Source organism: Merops nubicus, unplaced genomic scaffold, assembly GCF_000691845.1.
Source record: "Merops nubicus isolate BGI_N331 unplaced genomic scaffold, ASM69184v1 scaffold1121, whole genome shotgun sequence".
In the NCBI taxonomy this organism is placed as follows: domain Eukaryota; kingdom Metazoa; phylum Chordata; class Aves; order Coraciiformes; family Meropidae; genus Merops; species Merops nubicus.
The window spans coordinates 60,361-75,499 of NW_008588766.1; the positions used below are offsets into that span (position 1 = coordinate 60,361).

At 36.0% G+C, this 15,139-nt stretch overlaps 1 protein-coding gene across 1 annotated transcript in view; it reads right to left on the reverse strand.

The window, feature by feature from the left end:
- Window positions 1-1,698, reverse strand: part of LOC103781618 (contactin-associated protein-like 2) — a gene marked incomplete at both ends in the record, with an annotated part of 11,791 nt that extends 10,093 nt beyond the window's left edge. The window contains one exon of the mRNA XM_008949341.1: window positions 1,495-1,698. Within this exon, the coding sequence (XP_008947589.1) occupies window positions 1,495-1,698 (204 nt within the window). The remainder of the gene's footprint in view (window positions 1-1,494) is intronic.
- Window positions 1,699-15,139: the final 13,441 nt, after the last annotated feature.

Below are 15,139 nucleotides of genomic sequence, written 5' to 3' on the forward strand. Positions count from 1 at the left end.
CACTGCACTGCCCAATAACTCAGTGCAATCTTCCATGTTCTGGATACATGAGAAACCTAAAGCATTTCTGAAGCTAAGAATTTCTTACCATCAAGCCTGGCTGCAACTCAGATATTAATTATGTATGTTGGTAACATTCTGGCAAATCACATTTCCATGGTTTAAGACATTATGGCCCTACAAATGACCTCTTTTTTCTGAAGGTCACTGACCCTTCAACAGCTGCTGGCTAAAAAAAAATAAATAAATAAGATTTTGTGCATGTCTGTGGGCTTCACTTTCTTTGATGTAAAGTCAAATCCAATGCAAAGGGAAACCTATATCTGCCAACATCTCCTCATCCTCCTCCCTTCCTCCTCTATGTTTGAAACTAAGTCACTGGATTTCACCAGCCAAAGTGGACATCTTCCACTGGCTTTGGTGCAGAGACAATACTCTCATGCCTAGGGAGAATAACACCCTAAAACATTACTCCTTATTAAGTGGGTGTGTGTCACAGGGCCTTTTCCCATTTATCAGTCTAGTGATTTAAGAACATCCCTACGAAGCACATATATGTTGAAATTATCATAGCATTATAGAAGCAATCAGAACTGATGCATCTGGAGAAACTGGAAAGGAAGGGGTTAGTATTGCAATTGAAATTGTTAAAAATAGATAACTGCTATAGGAAGATATGCTTTCCTCCTGCTCATCTGCTCACATTGATATTTAGAAAAAGAGCAGGAGAAAATGCTAGTGGAAATAGTTGCTATTCAGTGTAAATAGCACATGCCTGCAAGAGAACTAAGGAAAGTTGCATGAAGTTTTTTCTAAAACTTTTTTGTTTGAAGGGAAAAACAAAAACAAACAAACAAAAAACCTGAAATGAGATGAACATGGGTTTTATTGCAATAATAAATTTACTTTATAAATCAGGTGACTCATGAGCCTGTAATCTTCCACCAGGAAGGAAAAATGAGGTGGAAACTAGAGTAACATATACAAGATTTCATGATAGGATTGCCTGGTAAACTGCTATAACTTTTTTGCTTTCCTAGTCCTGCTTCTAGGACTAGGAAAGCTGCTAAACCTCAACATCATGTAACCTGTAACTTCACCAGAATGATACCTTTTTTGCTGCAAGGTTCTTAAGGGTAACCTTTATTCCTCTAGCACTGCTGAAACTGTCCTTCTCTCACACAAAGACACAGCTGAGGTAAAAAAATTCTAGCAAGGCTTTTTTTTTTTGTTTCCTGCAAATCTGTAATGACAGTTGTTGATCCTGTTGTTCTGTATGATCTTATTTTCAAGGTATCTCATAGAGAATAAAAAGGAATGAATGGAATAGAAAAAAAAAACAATATAGAAAGGGAAAGACCAACATTTTCACCACAATATCTAATTAAATGATATGGCTTAACATATTAATAAAGCAAAAAGGATGTAATAGTTGACCTAAATTTTTTTGTGGAAGAGATAAAAAGTACACAAAACCAAACAACCAAAGCATACCTAAATTTAAATTTAGGACAAGTTTGGCTTTCTTCAGTTCCAAGGTGATATAGTCTCCTTGCTGTCCTTCTCCATGGAAGATTACACCTTCACTTTCAGAGGTCTTAAATTTTAAAGAGATGACATCTTTCAGTGTTTTCATTTTCTTGTTTCTGAATCTGTATGGTAACACTACATGGCCATCAAAATTGATAACATCAGCCCCTAAAGGAAAGAGCAAACAAAGTTGTTGATGAATGATTATATATTCCTGTGGTCATTGGAAAAAGAGACGTGACATCAGAATAAAAAATGTGCAAGTCTGATATGGTATTTATTTATTTAGGTATAAACCTATTTTCTTTTGACCCTAATTTAATAGTATGAAAAGTAAGAAGCAGGCAGGACATAAATTTAATCCACATGATATATATAAAAAAACCCCATGTTTGGTGTGACAAATACTACAACTGCATTCAACATCTTTTGGTTTCTTTCAAATATAATTGCTGTCATGCACACTTTCCTAACTATAATTGAAAATGAAAGACAAATTTCTGAGTGGTCATTAATGATGCCTCTTAATGCCTATTTAAAATCCAGTATAAGTATCTCTGAGGACTGTAAACAGTAGAACGTGAGCCCAAAGAAATTGCTTAGCAATCTTAAAAGATTCCTCAAACTGTATGTAAACCATAAGCATAAGCATTGTCTTGTTCAGCTTTATATGGAAATCTTGGGTAAGTTGTGACATTGGCTAGTTTTGAGAAGAAAGAAGTTCTGTCATTTGTGCTAATTTTTTTCCAGGTTTGGTTTTATTTAAAATCTGGTAAAAAAATGAAGGGATGGAATCATTATCATTTAAAGTCAATTTAATATTAATACAAAAGGTCCATAATGACACTACATAATTTTATGTTGATCTCTACTACAAAGAATGAGCCATAGTTTTCCACAATTTTCTGAAGGCTAGATCCACAGTAAAAAAAGCCACAGAAGTTGATTCCATTCAACAGACATACTTCTGCTGGGTATTAAGTCTTGTCTTTTATTCAAAATACACTTAAAAAATATTCATACTTCTTATTGTCATGTAATATTCATAGCAGTTATTTCACTCTCTGAATGAAATGAACAATGGCATTTCATAATATATTTTTCAGTGACAGCTGATTTTTGTCTGCTTCTGTAGGCTATTTGGTGACTGCTTGCAAATTTTAAAATTTCTAACTTGTTTTTGCTGTTATGGTGGGAAGTAATTTAAATCTTTCAGATTCTTTAAAAAATATAGAAACCAACCCACTCCTGTTATGCAATTAACACAGAAGAATCTTTTAAAATTCTATTAAAACACTTTGTATGCTATACCTAAATAAATGCATATATTTCAAATTAGAATTTGTGGTCTACACTAGCTGATTATGCTAATTGTAATAAGAACAAATGTCAAATACACATTTTAAAAATGCTTACTTTCAACTAATCTCTGAAATAATATTTTACACCTTGATTCAGAGAAGGGCCTAAACAAATGTGTACATCCACGCCTCTGTCTTGAGAATTTAGGAACCACCAAAATGGTTTGCTGAGTCAAGTTTTCTACTCTTGTGTCCCCAGTTGTTATCAAGGAACTGCTTACATATAACATCTATATAGGTTGTTTTGTCACATTTTGTAATTTTCAGAAAAACTTTTCACAGTGATATAAGAGGTATTGGAGTGTCAAAAAAAAAAAAAAAAAAAAAGAGCATTCAATCAAGCTTCATAATGTTTAGCGTTTATTTTCTAGAGAAAAGTATGTAAAACCTCAAACAATATTTCATAAATGATATCTATTTCATTGTTCATTTAAAAAATCCACAACCCATCTTGTATTCATTAACTAAAACTCACCCAATTGAGACTGAGCCTTGCAGTCATGTTGATTAAATGTCTATTCATACATCCCTACACCACTGAGCATAGCAAGTTTTCAAATATAAAGACCTGAGTTAATCATTATGTTGCCATCATTCAGTATTTTCCCCACAAATCACTAGTATAATAAATAGTTTTCTACTGCTTCCAAGTCATTTGTTTTGCTGACACAATGGTCCTCTGCATGCTGATGAAGTATGTGGTATCCATTTCTGGTTGATATAATAATTTCTTCTCTGTAGAGCTTTAATAAATCTGTGTGCATATTCACGTTATGGTCATTGTTGACACAAACTGTTGACTCTCTAAGGATTGTTACAAACTGCACAAGTTGGGAACTTTGCTACCTTACTGAAACCATGTTTATAGTTGCTAAGACTGGGATGAGGGAAGCATGACAGAGGACTGCTGTTGACCTACAGACCCACTTACTTTACTCTAAAGATAAAATTATGGATCTCAACAGAGCGTGGTTCATCAGAGCTTGTGATTTTGCCTGCACAGTGTTGCTGCTTATTAAGCTTAAGAGTTTTCAAGATAAGTAATGCCTTCTGCAAACCAGCATCAAACATGCATTTGAGAGCCTACTTGAGATCAAAAAGTAAGACATGCTATCTCATCTCATGGGAGGAGCACTAAACATGTCAAAAAAAGTTGTGTTAAACCTGGAATGTAAATCTAATCACACTACTTACCTTTTCAAGTTAGAGCAGAAAAAAAAAAGAAAAGAAATAAACTTTCTTCTTCTACTCACAACAGCCAAAGACTCCAGAAAATTCTTCCTGTGGGAGTTAAAAAGATCTAGGGGACTGAGGATACAGATTCTATAATACAAATTTCCTCATGTCTCCAAAAGACAGTCTTTCTCCTTTCTAAAAGATTAATAGGCATATGAAATGCATTTCTGTTTCACACTATTTGTTTAACATATTTGAATTGGTAGCTGCTGATTGTCATCAAACCGATGGGTAATAGCCCCTGAAAGACTTGAAGGCTCTTTCTAAGATTTATATATTTTTTTAATGCACACACATTTTTCAGAGTTTTAAATTTCTGAAGTTTTCATTCCAATCACTTCTTCAAATGCCAAGTCTTCCACAGCACTCTCTCACCCTTAATTACCAGGTTAGAAATAATGTGTGCCATGTATACCTTCCATTCTTGCTTTCTCTCACATTACCTAACTGGAAGTACAAGTTCTAGACTCTTCTTGTCATTAGAAAGAAGAGACGCAGGTAGACAGAGTTGTTATTTGCAAACAGTCATGCAGTATGTATTCATCTTTGGTCATTAGAAAATGAACTAAGACACTTGTCCCCAGAGGTGTCACACTTGTTACTAACAATTAACTCCACAACGAAACACATTACAAACATATAACTTGAATCTACCCCCAAACCTTCCTAAACCTGCAGAGACTTTTTATGAAATTATAAACTTTGACTCATTTATTGTTTATGCCAACTAAATGGTGAAGAAATTTTATTCAGTACATAAAACATGAGCATTATAAACTGACTGCAATATCTCCTATTTATTGGTATATTATATATATATATCATGTATATCATAATGCAGCAATATTTATATGGAACATCACTTTTTTTAATAAAACATGTTACAATACATATTCCAATAACAACTATTTATTAAACTCTAAGTGCAACTAAAATTCTCAGCCTAGTCTGGTTCTCCTGAATGACAAATTCCAGAAATGTGAATCATATCAAAATTAAATATCAGCACTGCATGGTTTATTTTCAGTGCAAGAAATCCATTTAAAAGTTATCAGCATTCAAGGAGGGACACATTTTCTCAGGCACAGATGCAGATGTTGCTCTCAGAAATGAGGTCACTGTAGTTCACATTCTGAGTCTGCATTCAGAAGCAATAGCATGTGATTTCAGAGATGGGGTTATCTTGCATATGCTCACGAGTCAAGTAAATACATTACTTCTGGAATTTGTTTTGAAGAAACAAAGAAAATTATTAGAAAAAACATTGTAACAGAGATTAGATCAATCTGTTGTTTTTGCTTGCCTTACAAGCTGTCAGGGGATCTAAGAAATGCCTTCCTGAGTTTTCCTATGTACTTTTAGAAAAAAACCCCAACTTTTAGAAAAACATGAGAACTGTTCAGGGAAAAAAAATATCTATGTGAAAGTCACTACTACCACAAAAATCATACTTCTATGAAAAGCAAATTTGCTATACAGATTATAAAACTTTTGAATCTACATACAGTTGCTGTGGTGGTACAATTCCCCCTCATTCACGGGCCTCTCGATACAGGGTACAACTCCCCTTCTTGGACCACACAGCAATCCACTGGAAAAGTACAGGCTGCAAAGGGCAGTGTACCAGGGCACTGAGGCACCCCCTTCATGCTCCTGGCTGCCGCCTCCCCCGTTCTCTCGGGACAATATTGACAATAACCTCCTGCTGTGGACCAGAGCACTGAGGTACTTACTCCCCTCCTTATCGTTTTGGATCATCAGTCAGCCCTCTTATGATCTGGTACACTTGTACTTGGATTGTGGCTCAGAGGGAAGATAGAAGAACCCAAATATCCAACAAGTTCTGCACATGCACAACTGACAAAAAAATACCAGGACCCTCAAGATCTAGATATGCGCAAATCAGAACACTGCAACACTCGGGCCAAAATGGAAATTACCTGACAAAAGGCAATTATCTCAGACCCTATAAATGGCAATCCAAAACGAGACTCTGAGGTCACCAGGATCGCAGTGGGCTGCATTCAGCATCTCTCCTGAGCTGGGACTCCTCTCAGGACTGCCTGTCAATGAAGTCATCACAAGACCTGGGCAAGACCACTGCCTCGAGACTCAACTCCTGCCAGCTGAGAGATGCTGATGAATTGTGAGTATTTACTCTAAACTCAAAGGGGGAAAATTTGACTACAAGCTAGCCTCTTTTACCCACCTCTCCGCCTATTTAGGTGTTTGATTTCATGCATTTGCTTTTATGACTGTGGGCATCTACACTGGCCAAGTATTTCTGTGTCTGTACGCTCAGTGTTTTTGCATATACACATGCTTTGGCTGGAGATACCTTACAGTAAGTTAATGTAAATTTTGTCAACATGAAACCTGTAATTAAGTCACTGTTTTACTAAATCACTTGTTACATTAAATGCTGCCAAACTCAGCCTTTGGTTTATCTCATTTTATTAATAAACCTTGAACTGTTGACAAATCAAACTTTGTCAAATTCATCCATGACAACTGCCTTGAACAAATGCTACAAGTGAAAGAAAATTGAGAAGCTTAACCAGCCTTCATAACAAATATATAACAAAATATGTCAGGGTTCCTCTTTCACTAATATTTGTTAAATTTACTTTCTGATGGTTATAGGAACCCCTATATAGAGTATATAATCTTCTCCCTAAGGCCAGCTGGTAACATCTGCAAAAGTTACCTTAACAGTCAGGCAACTGATCCAGAGCTGATCAGAACAATGACTTGGCTTCTGTGGCTTTGTAGATTTACAGCATGTTGTTCAGGAAAAAACAAGTATGCCTTTGGTACCTACCCTGTTGTTGCAGTTACACATCAATGTTCATCACATCATTCATTGAAGAAAATTCGTATCACACACCTAAACAAAGCTGAGTAAAAGTAGCACAGCTTCCAAAACCCAGCCCTGAATTCTCATGTTTTGAAAATCATTCAATTAAAAAAAGAAACTGCAGTAATCTTTGATTAAGCAGCTTTTTTTTTATATGCATAGCTGTGCTGGCAGCATGCACATGGGTCTGTATGATAATTCAATCACCTAAAGATTACATAGCAATTATGCTTAAGAGTTATCATACGTAGACTGTGGTAATGACTTGTGTTCCTTCTATGATGACACTCAGCTCTTCAATATCATGATAATTACCATGATGTAGAATGGCACTTAGACAGTAAACCATGTAATTCCTATAATTGCAGTGTAAATATGCAATTTTTGTCATCCTTAGCCAGGCAACTACCAACATTAGCAAGAAAGAGACCTGAGCCCTCACATAGACTATGTTCACCTGTATTCAGTGAAGCCTGACGGCTTCCAGGGGCTATTTCTACAACATGGGAAATTTAAAAAAAAAAAAAAAAAATATAAACAAGTGAAAACATATTTTTTGCATGACAATATTTTGACATATTAAAAACACCATTTTCAGCTGGTTAGGAAAATGTGTTAGGCCTTACCCCAGTATATGTCTGAGATGCCATGTTAAAACCATTTCATTAGTTAATGGCATCACTGCATTCAACTTTCCTGTAAAAAACAATAAAGTCAGAAGGCTTAAAATGTCTCGACAGGAAATTGGGTGACAAAGGTTACCCCATTCCCAAATCTCAAAGGAACGTAAGTCACCAGTCACAGGTCTTCCTAGCTATGCTTTTATGCTGTTCTTTTGGCCACAAGCAGGATCTGGCAAAACTTGGTCAGGGAACGAAAACTGTATGAAGATATTTTATTTGGTGCTCCAAAATGATTTAATAATTGATTATAAAGAAACTACTTCAAATCTCAATTTCTACCCTTTCTGGTGAGAGAAATATAACTATCCTCAATGTCAGCATCTGAAGAATGTAGAAGTGCTCATTCCTAAAAATGCAATACCAAGACTTCTGCACAGCTACTTAGGTACTTTGAGCAAGATACAGCCTGGAATTACTAATAAATTCTTGCTATCAGACACAGTAAAATAACACTGAGCAGAACAAAGCAGAACAACAAAATATTTTCCAGGAAAATGCTTATCATACGGCAAAGAAAATCAACATTATTAACTGCAAATGTAGCATGTACACATATTTTTAAATCACTACTGATCAGTGAATGATCAGCTCCACAAAGCTGTGGAATAGAGTTAAATACTACAGAATATTTCGGAATAAGCATGTGTACAGAATATTTCACTGAGATTAAACATACAGATTTCGGCACTGCTGATTCACAGTGACCTTAGGTAATGTGAAATAGGTGAAAATATTTCAGATGCTTAAATCTTCTGTTTAGATTAAATTATTTTTAGGGAAAAGGTCGTCACTTGTGATATTCTTTTCTTACCCCATAATATGAGTCTTAGGTCTAATGTACTAACACTATAGCAATAAATAGCATTAAACATGCACTGAACATCTACACTCTCAAAACATCAGGGATGCATCAAAGCATCTCTGGCTGGGCCAAAGTATTCCACATGTGTAGTTTCATTTGTTATAGACACTAGTCGCAGGTACTAAAATAGCATTGCAACAAATATAAGCACATTAACAATGTATTATTTACATATTTTAGTAGCAAAAATGTTATTTTCTCCTAACAAAGCAAGGGATAAGGCTCAAAATCATACCAAAACCAAGTTCACAACGTTATTACTCACTATAAATTACATACACAGAAATTACTTCAGAATACCCTGATCTATTTTTTTAGTAATTCCAAACACTGTCTACACGATAGCATCTCGAATTTGCCACTGGAGTCTTTGCAGCTCGAATCTCAGTGTCCCTAAGTTAGCTGAGCTCATGTTAGAGATGCATTACTATATCTCATTCCACCAGAAAAATGAGGAAGCCGTGTCCCAGAACAGCAGTCAAATGATTGTCTTCTCTTTTATGTTTTCTTACAATGAGGCAGAGAGCCAAAGGCACCGTGTTTGAGCAGTGCCTTTATGCACTGCAGTCCAGCCATAAGGACGTGGCCAACCCAGTGGCTTGAAATCTGCTGCGGGAAAACTGACATTGCCTTTATTCTCTTTTTCAAAAGGCAATGCATCTGTCACAAAGGCAAACAAACAAACAAACAAAAAACCAAAAAAACCCAACCAACCAAACAAAAAAACCACAACAAAACAGCCTGAATCCTAAACCTAATACAGATACAGATGTGGAGTATGCAATAATGTATAATTCTTCATATTCTAGAAGTGTAAGGTGAAGGAAAATAAATTTTAAGTTTCTGTCGTCTGCTTAGGTTCCACTGCATTGAATCAGAATCCTGTCATATTCTGTCAGTGAATACAACTCTTAAGTGAGGTGAATGGTTTGGAATTTTTTTTTCTTGCTTTTCTTTACATTAGATACAATGTATATATGGCAATGTAGTATCGAAGTAGCAAGGAATCTTGTGTCAAGGTGTATTTTTAACTGCATTCTTGGGCAAAAGGCAGGAACTTTACTCTTCTATTTTATTTACGTGCCAGAAACTCTGAAAATAGATCTGTGAGGAAGTATTCTCTGAGGTGATGAAAATGCTTTGTCAAGTTTGGAGCGCAATATCCACTGAATATATGCCAACAGCACTTGGTACTTCTCAAATTTCCTCTAAATTTCCAAGGACAGGCATTTTTTTACTATTATTAACACCATTGTTGTTATAATGCTGGTATAATATTATGGATTTGCTAACTCTCATGCAATTGTCCTTAGAGGTGTGGTTCTTTGTCTGGGATAATTTAGTATCTAGTAGAAAATAAATACAAAAAATGTAATGAATAAGCAGTAGAATAAAAATAAAAAGGAAGGAAAACAATATAAAGAAACGTAATCTAATGATCATGGCTAAAAGTGTTCGCCTGCTTTTTTTTCAGTAGGACAATTGGGCTCTTTCTCTAATTTGTGTAGCTATTGAACTGCATTGCTACACAAGCAAACTGTTGCTTCAGACAATTATTTTGTGATGTGTATACACCACTGCAGTGTTCCGCAGAGTTACACCTAACTTCTGGTTTGAAATGTGAGATAAAAGCAGGTTCTTGGGGAAAATCTAGAGGTCTGGCAAGGTATTAGTTACATTTGAAGGAAAGTAAGGCTTGTGAACTCAGACAGCTTCTAAATATGCCACGAAATTATTGTCTTAAGTGTATGCTTAAGCAGAATTTTTCAAGAAACATTTTAGTTGATGATTTCTTTTCTTACAGATTGAATGTAGCATGAGATTTACAAGTAAATTTTCTTTCATTAATTCTTCAGCTTTCAAAAAGACAACTTCATTTAGAAAAAAAAAAGGAAAAATATTTAAATATGCTATGCTTATACTATGAATTTGATAAATGAAGCAGTGAACATGTTTATAAACATGTTTAAACACAGTTTACAAATTAGACCATACCATATTCTAAGCTTCTATACTGGACCAGAGAGTACTGGTAGAGTACCAAAGAGAACTAAGACAAGACCGCAATTCGTGATAATGTTCAGCTCAGACAGATACTATTCCTTCCATAATCTACTCTAATTATGACTACAGAAACTATTTCTTCCATAATCTAATCTAATTGTGAATCCAGAAAGTCAGTTGTCTTGTATGGAATGAGATGCAGTTTATCCAAAGAACTCTTATTCATGGGGGAGATAGGAGATTGAACAACACAAAAAATACAGTTTCTATGGCAATGTCTTTCTCTGCCTAATTCCAATTATTTGATACCTTAATGTGCTTTTTAGTTCTTTTCCAACCAGAAAATCTCTGCGTTTACATATAAATTGTAGTGATATTTTATAAGTTAGGCTTTTTAACATATATATTTTGTCCTGAGAATGTAATTGATCTTGCTGTGAGTGCACATTTACTTCTCTTTAAAATAATTTTATTCAAATGGTTAAAGTTCAAATTAGGAAAAATATTGAAGGCTGTTATGAAGACCTGCTGAATTCTGAGGTTGAAGACCTAGGTATTTTTAACTATATTTGAACTATAAGGTACAAATTAAACTGTGTAGACTTCATCAGCTCAAAAGTTATGCTGGCATGAACATCATTTACATTCATCACTGATAAAGTGAGCGGTAGCAGGGCATAAAATCGTTCTCTTTTATGAAAACCTCCTCAAGTGTTTCTGACTGTAACAATCATAGTTTAGTTGATAATTTTCCAGGTCACAGTACAGTAGTGTTCACTGAATGGACAAAATAGAGGCAGTTTAATACATGAGGTTTATACTTTAAAAAGTTTTAGTATGTATAGCGTTGCAAGGGTCATTTATGATTAAAAAAAAAAGTTAAAATTCAAGCATCTTGCGACTATGGACTAGAAGCAGAAAAATATTCTCTATGATTCTGTAGCTCTGGTACATCCAAATAAATTTGGCAAAAGATATATGTATAATTGAAATATTCTAAAGAAACTGATCTTTTTGTATTTTATCATGCTGATTTACAAGTCAGAAGTGTTCCTTACAAACATTTAGTCCTATCCTTCATTGTGAAACCCATCATTTGATATTGGATCTCAATGGGACCGTAAGTGAAATAATTAAACTCTGAAATCAGGTACAGTAAATAATTTACTTGAAAACAGCTAGCCTCAACTAATGTTTTCACTGTTTATTAAAAAAGTAAATCACAAGAGTGCCAGGTCAATAGAAAGGACAATTCTGAGTCTCCCATTGTAAATAGCCAAAACAGGTCTCAATCCTTATTAAACTGCAGAGCTCACTCATTACTTAATAACAAAAAATACAGCAAAGAAAAAGGCTGTACCACATCATACAACATTTACACTCAATTTACTCTGTGAATAAATGAGCTACAAAATGGGCAAGACAATCTATTAAAACATTTAGGAAACGGATGACTAGCTGGAGCCCTCGTTTTAATGTTTACAGCTCAATGAAAAGAGGAAGATGCACAGTTGACCTACAAAATATTGATTTAGAATTTCTCTTTCTAATTTATTTTTGAGCTGATGCCACCCAATTCAATCATCTGGTGGTATGTAATCTTTCCACACATTTTTTAATGTCTGGCTGCTCCAAGAATACCCATCACTTAACGCCAAATTCTTTTTTCTGGCTCCTACTCTACATCCTTTATTCACATAATCACTCTCAAACACATATTCTTTACTTCTTCCATCTATGGAAGAAGTGCATATTTAAATTGAACTTTCAAAGGGAGCTGCATACACACTGATTAAGGAATGTGTGGCAGGGACAGCTTCAAGCTGCTGTACTCAATTAAATCTCATACAGTAAAAATCTCACTATCATCACTGAGACTTCTGCAGCTGACTCTAAAAAGCAATGAGTGCAAGACTGAGTCTGAGTTTTGGCCAAGGGACACTCACGTTTATTCTGGAGAGTAGCCTAACAATTGTCTAAGACACACAAATGGGTGCCATTAAAGGCTATTCTAATAGATGTATAGTCTTCCCTTCCTTCTTCCAATTATCATCCTGATGCTGCTACTAATTCCATCTTGCTGCATCAATTTATTTTAGGAAAAGACACAGTACGATGGAGCAGACGCTATTTCCAGCTACAGCATTTCAATTAGAAATTAAGAGCTCATAGAAGAAAATCCTTTAGCACACATGAGAGTGGAATAACTTTTATGTAGTTATAAGATGGTTCAGTTTTACTGTCATGTTTCCAAACTACTCAGAGACAAAGAACCTGTGTTTAACAGCATCAGAAAAGCAGACCACTGCAATTTGGTGTTGGGAAAATTAGTCAACATTAGTAATTCCATCAATTATTTTTCTCTCTCCTTGCCTAACATCTAACACATCAAAGACCATTTGCATCTCTAATATATTCTTTACTCAGTGTCATCTTGCACATTTTCATGTAAGAAAAGGTACCAGTTTATAACTTGCAAGCCATAAAAATTGGAACACCAAACTCCATTGTGTATGGATCAAAGTGGTGAACTTACTGGTGGCTGTTCCAGTGCTCTTCTAGTCCTTTGCATGTATTTTATTGTATCTAATTAAAAAAACTCCACTCATATTCAGATCTATGACTTAAGGCTTTATTTTCATATGATTGAAGCTGATTTAGTTCAGTGAAAGTCTAATAATTTACTCTAACAAGGAAATGGTCCTCAACAATTAAGGACATCCTACTGTAATAGGACATACAGTTGCCAAATTTAAGTTAATGAGTGCTTTATTTAAGTAACAATGAGTAAAAATTTAAGGATCTAGTACTGCATCGGCATCACTTGCAACTCTGTTTACAATCCATAGAAAGGAAGTCCCCAAATGATTCATTATACAGCAGTATGAAATGCTCAGCTTCTCTTATATCAAGTATATAGAGTGAAATAGTTCCCTAAAAGGGAAAAAAAAATATTTTTCTTTCAGAAATGCCCTCCATGACAGGTGGCACTACAGGATAATGCAGGTAAGAGCATATAATCACAAAGTCATTGAGGTCAGAAGGGATCTTTAGAAATTACCTAGCCAATCCCACCCGCTTAGAACCTATTTGCATATTTTATTCTGCCCAAAGTACTGAGTTTCAGTAAACTGAGCTTCCACCTTTTCTGCTGACCTGAAATGGGAAACAGGACATTTGCTTTTACCAGCAAGTGATTTGCCTTCTTTTTGTTTACCAGGCTGCACTTTCCAAGGCCAGTGATATACTGTGTCCTCCTTCCCATGCCAGACATGACTTACTGATAACTTCTTGCAGGCTTTACTGTTTAAAATTTGCTGGTGTTCAAGAGTTTAAGACCTTAAAATTCCTCACTTGCCAGAGCAGTTCTGAAGAGTCTTTCTTCAGCGTGAGTGTGCTTATGGCATCTCAGCTGTCAGCCTGGCTGGTCCTCCCCTGTGAACTGTACCATGTGTTTTAGGTTTCCCTGACCAGTCAGTGCTATCATACCAGTCCCCTCAGGTCTGGATTATTTTTCATCACTAAAAGATTAAAGAAGCCAGAAGAATGACAGCTTCTTCTCAGGATGAGTATAAGGAACTCCATCACATCCAGTTAATGTGGATTAATGTGCAGCAGGTGAAATATTCATAATCACAGATATTGAAATAAATTACTGTTGCAATTTCAATTCTTCATTCACTACTACTGTTTTTATTTTCTGGCCTAATGGTGACTTTTATTTAACTTTTCAAGCTCTAAAGTAAGTACAGACACCAGAATCGAAAACTTACTACTGTGTTTCCTCAAACATTTTTGAAGTGACCGTCTCTTGAGTTACAGGTTCCTCACAGAGCCTGTAAGGTGCAAGAGACAGTAACATATGATCTTAAAACCAGCTGGGCATGCAGCTTTACCTATAGTTATTTTAGAAGCCAGTATCCTTTCCTGAATTCCAGAAGCTTTGAATTATGTAGGGTCCTCACAAGCCTCATGCTCAAGGAGTTAAAAGAACGCATGCCTTCTGTATCAAAGCAGCACACACAAAGCTTCAAGCTCCTGTGGCATCAACTCCTCCATCCTGAAATAAAAGCTAGAAGCAGGCAGAGGTCAGGTTCAGCTCTCTTGGCCTGGGGAAGGAGATGAAGAGGTAGCCTGTGTAATCTTGCAGGAGAGCTCCCAGTAAGAGGCTGGAGTTCGTTGTCCTTCCTAACATGAATGCCCAGGTGGGCAAGGTGGCATGGGAGGTGGCATGGGGCTCTGTGCTGCCCGCTGGTGGGCACAGACCAAGCTCTGCAGGTGACTGAAAAAGGGTTTCTCACTAGGACAGTGCGGTCTTCCCAAGTGAGGTCTCCCCTTTGGAAGGTCCAGACCCAGGTCCTGGAGCAGCCCATTAGGCTCCTCACATTCACTGTTGGCACCATTTAACAGACCAGACTACTCACACCCCGACCATCACGAGGGCCTGAAGGTGGATTGTCTAAAGAGGAGTTGTTCCCACCAGTGTGCTCTGCTTGCTTCCTGAAATGCCTGTACGCCAATGCACACAGCATGGGGAATAAACAGGAAGAGTTATAAACAGGAAGTATATAAACAGGAAGTGTGCGTTCTAAGGGTTATGATCTGG